At 31.9% G+C, this 6,894-nt stretch overlaps 2 protein-coding genes across 2 annotated transcripts; one reads left to right on the top strand and one right to left on the bottom strand.

The window, feature by feature from the left end:
* Positions 1-2,531: 2,531 nt before the first annotated feature.
* On the top strand, positions 2,532-4,048 carry LOC120127677 (transcription factor JUNGBRUNNEN 1-like). The gene is made up of 3 exons (XM_039145538.1): positions 2,532-2,808; positions 3,172-3,503; positions 3,599-4,048. Exons 1-3 carry the CDS (start codon positions 2,616-2,618, stop codon positions 4,007-4,009), a joined length of 936 nt encoding a protein of 311 aa, XP_039001469.1. The 5' UTR covers positions 2,532-2,615; the 3' UTR covers positions 4,010-4,048.
* A 1,444-nt stretch (positions 4,049-5,492) lies between these two features.
* On the bottom strand, positions 5,493-6,319 carry LOC120127808 (molybdenum cofactor sulfurase-like). The gene is made up of 2 exons (XM_039145625.1): positions 6,091-6,319; positions 5,493-5,890 (listed from the first exon to the last, which is right to left on the bottom strand). Exons 1-2 carry the CDS (start codon positions 6,231-6,233, stop codon positions 5,614-5,616), a joined length of 420 nt encoding a protein of 139 aa, XP_039001556.1. The 5' UTR covers positions 6,234-6,319; the 3' UTR covers positions 5,493-5,613.
* Positions 6,320-6,894: the final 575 nt, after the last annotated feature.

The raw sequence follows: 6,894 nt of genomic DNA, 5'->3' as shown, positions 1-6,894 counted from the left end.
AATCATCAATATTTACCGATAATTTTGTTTTAATATATATTTTGCTTTAAATTTGAAATTAAAATGTAATAAAATAAAAAATACAAGGATTACAATATCAATTTTTAAAATAAGTTTTTTTTAGTGAGAACGATGCGTTTTAAAGAATTAAATTTTGGTTTGAACTACAAGTACGGTGTAAATTTTAGAAATTTATACGCGGACACATTGTCATTATTTTCAGCTTTTTGCCCTAAAAATTTTGTTTAATTTAACCTTTTATTTTGAATTTTGAATTTTTTTGGTTATTTTTGAATCTTTAACTTTATTCTTTTTTAATAGCTACACTTAAAATAATAATAATAAATTATTTCTAGTCCTATACTTTTTCCTACATTTTAATCCCAAAAATATACTAATATCATCCTTAATGACGAACAACTTCATCAATCTTTGTAAAAATTATTCAAACCTCTTAATAGAATCTGAACAGCATTATTTCCCTACAAGAATTCAACAATAATATTTTCATTATCTAGCCTGTTTTTTAACATATAATTAAATTGTGAAATCAAGAAATATTCTTTGATTTTTTATTTGATTTGATTGTATAAATCGTTTTCTCTTGTAAATTATATTCCCATGATATAACACCAATAATTCAGCCTTTGAAGACTTTGTTCTCCCCCCCTCCCCCCTCAGTTCCCATACAGCAGGTAGGAGAAAACAACTACTGTGATTCTTTCAAAACAATTCTAGAATATTAGGTCATCCAAGCACGTGATTTAGAATTTGACTTTCATTTTCCAAGCTAAAACTTGAATTGTTGACCACCAAGAGGGATTCAAACTGCTATTGTTCCATTTAATCAGGAGATGCTATGGCAATGCCTCCCCTCTACTTCTGCTCCTAGCATAAACTATCACAATTAAAATAAAATCAATTCAATCTCAACAATAAATTACAACGGCTAAATAACAATTTAAATATATTTAGATTTAGGATAAAAATATTGACAAAATTTATAACAAAATCTAAATAAAAATAAAAATTAAAAATAATTCACATATAGTTTATTCAAGACGAATTCGAATTTAAAATATTAAAATTCTCAAATCCTCTAATCATGCTCTAATGAAACAATGCAACATATGATTAAAATGTTACGCATAAAAGCACACAAGAGAAGCCAATGGCGTTGCTAATTTCGTTGCAAATCAGATGTGGATTCGACAGGAAGACACCGTATTTCTACAAACCCATCCGAGGGAAGTGGAAGAAATGCTAAAATCTGATATATCGGTCAGCTAGGCTGATTTTGTAACCCCATTTCTCAACCAAAAAAAAAAAAAAGCAAACTAAATCCTATATCAAATTGTATATAAATCATTTTTTATGTGGATAAAATTATGTAGTGATTCATTATGATGATATTTTCAGTTCAATTTTCTTTATTCATAATGTATGAATAACTGAGTTCGAAATATTAACCTCCGTTTAAAATTGACTGTATTATCTTATTAAAACAATCAATAATTATACATTATTGAATTGAATTTTGGATTATTAAACATAGTACAGAACTCTAACTTTGCAGCCTTAATTTAAAAAGGAAAAAGGAAAACCAACAATTTAGTTTGATTAATCTCTAAACTCAGAAGTAATGATTGTAGAGAATTTAAGTGGTAAGTCAAATCTTGGGGCAAATATTTTAAATTTTCGTGGAGCAATCATCTTCATTAGCAGACATTTGCCTGCCTTAGATGATAATGGCCTGAACATGTACTCTTATCTTTATACTATTTTTGAATTGTTATTACCTACTAATGAAGTCAGAGATGATGCACTCTTCTTCCAGAAACAAAAGAAAAAGAAACAAAAGTTTTTGACATTCATTTCATCAACCCTTTATTTAGAGTATGACTTAGTTTACACACTTTTATATTCTTTTCAAACCTAGACCGTAAAAAGTAAAGGGTATATTACACCTGTAGACCTTAAAATATATCTATATTTAAGGATTAGGTTATTTGTCTAAAAATGAATAATAGTCAATAACCCATTTCACGAAGAAAATTTGGTTACCTTCTTGTTTTTCAAAATCGAACTTGCATAACTCAAGTTTTGAAATGGAAGTGTCAAAAAGGTCCTTAAATGCAAAAGACAACGACAAGATTGACCTTTAAAAGTCTATCCACCATTGTTGAAAATAAAACGCGAGTGTTTTTCATGTTTCATACGTGTATAAATATTATTAAATATTAAAATATATAAATATTATCTTTTTATTTAATAAAAATAATTTCATAAACTATCATTGCATTTCCATGAAAACTTTTGATGGATGGGGTGCGTTTGAAATTTTAATGAAATTAAAGACTTTTTTCTAATTTGATTGAATGAGGTTCTTTTGTTCATAAGAGTCAATAATTTGACTTTCACCCGAAAAAATCAGCCAAGTGGGACGAGACGACTCCAAATTCACATTATTTAAGAAGTTTCTTTATATATATATAATGTTTTCCAAGGCTAGCTAGCTTTCCCCGTATGATTGATGGATGCTGGTTCATGCACTGTACACACAAAAGTTGAACGATTAATACTTTAGGTAGCTCCGGGGATCAAGATCAAAGAAGATGAACGTTGTTCAAGGAGTTAGTGATAACAAGGTCGTCGAAGAAGATGTCCCACTTCCTGGGTTTCGGTTTCATCCTACTGATGAAGAGCTTGTAGGGTTTTATCTTCGACGAAAAGTTGACAAGAAACCACTCAGAATAGAGCTGATCAAACAGGTTGACATCTACAAGTTTGATCCATGGGATCTCCCAAGTATGTTCTAACCTACTTTCTTTCATTATTATTCAACATGTGTAAACGTATATATATGGGAAAAGGGATTTGCAGACTTCCTTTGTATGATTGGAATTTTCCAAATAAAAGGTAGCTTTGCAGATCTTAAAATTTTTATATGAGAGTAAAGAAAATTATTGCAGAAATCGATTAAGATTAATGAACTTGTCGCAGAAAAAAAAGTGGAGAAAGGATAATTAAAACCAAATTTCATCCAACAATATACTTTTTGTATTTCATGCACTGATAGCATGAAATTAAACACTATAAGCGCATCCAAAATAAAATTTTAGTTTATAAAAGTGAATTAAACGTTGATGTTTTTTTGATGGAATGAAGCAGGAGCTAGCATGGCGGGAGGCGGCGGAGAGAGTGAATCATATTTCTTCTGCAAACGAGGAAGAAAATACAGAAACAGCGTGAGACCAAACAGGGTAACCGGGTCTGGTTTTTGGAAAGCAACCGGTATTGACAAGCCTGTTTATGCAAAATCATCGTCACCAGGCCAAGGCCATGCCTGCATTGGCCTAAAGAAAACTTTAGTGTATTACCGCGGAACCGCCGGCAAAGGAACCAAAACTGATTGGATGATGCACGAGTTCCGCCTTCATACCGACAATAGTAAAATCGTTGTCGCCGGCTTTTCGAATCCGAAAATAGTTACACAAGAAGCTGTAAGTCAAAATATTGTTCAAGTAGGGTTAATGCATGCTTCGTTTCAATCATACAATAAAATTATGACAATTTTATTACGTTATCGGGATTGTAGGAAGTATGGACCATATGTCGAATTTTCAAGCGAAATTTCTCGGTAAAAAAACACAGATCAGATTGGAGACAACTCGCAGCAAAAAAAGCTTCAGCTGCCACACAAATTAGCTCTCAAACATGTAGTACGGAATCGAACAGCCATGGGAACTACATTAGCTTCGGTTCTCCAATGGTTGAAGGTTATTGTAATGACGAGAAGCCATGGATGCATGCGAATCATATGATCAATGGAAGAAGCCAATGGTATGATAATATTGCAGACAAAATGAGTGCAGTAGCTCAAATACCTTCATCAATGGAGTCGTCTTCTAGCTTTTCGAATTGTCCGGAAAATGATTTCTTCATTGATGCTAATTGGGATGAGCTGAAATCGGTTGTGGAGTTTGCTCTTGAGCCCTTTCCTGTGTAAATAATACTATTATAGAGTGAGTTAGTTTCTAATTTATATAAGCAGACTTGGATTCCTTCTTTTGGATTTCTCATGTAAATTGTTTTCTTTAACTTTGAAACTTCATTTTTTTTCCAAATATTTTATTTACAATGTACAAGTTAGGAAATCATCAAATATTTATTACGATATCAAATATTGGAACTATATTTTAATTTTTTTTGAAACATTTGATGAAATAAAAAAAACTGAAGCTAGCAGTCATATGGGTTGCTCGTAATTGACTCTATTAATAAAATGATTGGATTATTAGTTTCATAATAATTTGGGGCCTTAGAATAAATAAGTCAGAGATCGGATGCACACACACATATTAATTATAATTATAAATTACAGGACATACTTGTTCATTGTTCAACTGTTCATAATTTTTCTTTTGCAAAAAATAATATCAAAATCTTTTCAATTTGTTTCAACTTTCAAACCACGTGGCTAAAACTTATCCAAAATTAACAACGTAATCGTTTTGTTTTGCATCGTCGAACAAATATACAAACCTACTAAAATATTATAAAACAAATTATTTACTTAAAAAATCTGTAATACTCGGAATATATAAAAACAATATAAATACATGGGCACAAGTTTTATATTTAGCTTCTCTTTTTTCTAGTGTTATTATATTATAGATATATATTTTTTAATTAAAGGTGTAGGTTTTATGTTTTGTACGAAATTATTATTTTTATGTATTAGGACAAGTGATAAATTTCAAATTAAAGTAAATCTAGATTCCAATCTACACTACAATTAAAATCATTCTTAAATATCTGGAAAAAAAACAAAAACTAAAAGATACACTAAGAAGACTTGCATCAACTAAAGCAAAAGCCTTTCACTCTTACAGGATATCTGGAAATCATTCGTCGTTTCCATGGTGTCGGGTTGGTGTTCGTGTTTATGTAGCATGTGTACTCCGTCATGTTCGGAGTATGCAGTATTCCCTATACATGCTTCTATCATGTTCTTTTGTGTTATCACCTTTTATTATGCATTTGTATGAACATCTCCTACCTTGAGCCATGAATTTGTATCCAAGCCAGCTTTATTGCCAGGATCATACCTCAGCAATATGGCAAACAAAATCTTCCCCTGAATTGATCGAAAAACTTTATATCACTCGCATTGCAGTTGACAAACCGAAAAAAAGCAACCGAAATTGATTTTAGATTTATTATAGCTAACCTTCATTCTCCTGTATGATGCTAGAGTTGCCAAAGGTTCATTTGTCTTCTTCACTTGCCCAATTTGCTGGTAAAAATTGATCATCTGACATCGGTTGCAACCGCCTAATGACTGCGGAACAAATGTTTATTAGGAAACACAGGCCATGTTTACATCGCATAAACAATAAGGTTTTATATTTATTCGATTTTTGGAAACAAAAAGACAATGTCGTCTGGAGTGGTCTATTTGCGCTCCAGATGATATAGGAAATTAGACTGTGGATGTAATTTATCACTTTAAAGAACATAGAAAAATATTAAAATAACATATCTAATAAAACTGAGAGCAAATTTAGAGAATTCACTAAAACCATGAAGAATCTAAACCGAATGCCAATTTCAGCTTCTTGCATGATAATAAAAGAGTTCATTGAAAATCATACTCGAGGATAGTCTATTGTTGAGGTCAGATACACTTTCCTCGGAAATCAATAAGAACTGAGCTTCGTTTGCAAAATTCACCCTGCTGTTGACATCTCTGCACATACCCACACTTCTGTTCTTCTTCGAAGAGCAGCAATACTCGGACTGGCAACACCGCCCTAAAGTGCAAGGTTGACGAACAGCATTACTAAACCATTGATTTATTTCGTTTTCATAACATTGGACTTCGTATCTGATAATCAAGAAATAACCAATATGTTGCAAGACAAAATCAGAATTTAAGAAATTGGTCTATCCAAGATCCCAAGACAAGGTTTTTGAAAGCCAGTCAGTCCATGACCCACAGACACCTCCACACTCAGCCATTCTCCAAAAATATTTAACTTGACTTAATAATGAAAGAAAATGAAGATTCATTTGATCGTACCGCACCTTTGATTATGCAAATGAAACTCTTCTTTCTCAAAAAAAGAAGAATTAGAGTCTAGTTTGATCTGTAATTTCTTTCTGCAACGGGGTGACTCTACAGACAATATCTGCTGCTTAAGGTTAATGAAGGTATTAATGAGGGACATTTCAGGAACCTACAAAAGAAAACAGGATAAAAATTAATTTATCTAAAAAATTTCATTGGAAAAACAAATTCCTGTCCAAAAATAGATACTTGCTATGACATTTGATTCTTCTAGAAGTAACCATGTCCAACATATATCCGAACATGTGTGTGAGGATATGAACTTTCAAAACCCCTCCAATACATGGAAAAAACCAACTGTTTGGAAACACGCTCGTATCCAATACTCATTCCCGTGTTCAAGTAACACAGGTTTAGTACCAGGCTCATTATCTATATTAAGTTGTTCAAAGCCATGCATTTTCAAAGTATGGAATCTCATTCATCAATACATTCCAGGTCGACGAAATGCAGTAATCATAAAATAGAGTATCCATTAGTCATTAAAGAAAAGAGTAAGAAAGCAATGACAAGAAAACCGGACCAAAGAGATTGTTAAATAAATGAGTGTCCCCCCCCCCTCTTTCAGTCTGTCAGATTACCTAATAACATTGTTCGGTCACGTACAATTTTTGGAAACATATCCTTCCCAGTTCCTAAAGTTTCCTACTAACAAAACAATGGAAGCCTTTACTCCTTTTTCTTTCAGACTCTTCAATTCTAATCTCTATAACTATTTCGTGTTTTCTAATAACATATATTCCCTAAGGAATGACCATAAT

The sequence above is a fragment of the Hibiscus syriacus genome, unplaced genomic scaffold (genome assembly GCF_006381635.1).
Source record: "Hibiscus syriacus cultivar Baekdansim isolate YM2019G1 unplaced genomic scaffold, ASM638163v2 tig00110472_pilon, whole genome shotgun sequence".
In the NCBI taxonomy this organism is placed as follows: domain Eukaryota; kingdom Viridiplantae; phylum Streptophyta; class Magnoliopsida; order Malvales; family Malvaceae; genus Hibiscus; species Hibiscus syriacus.
The sequence above is the reverse complement of the archived record's forward strand: the minus strand, read 5'-3'. Positions and strand labels throughout refer to the sequence as shown.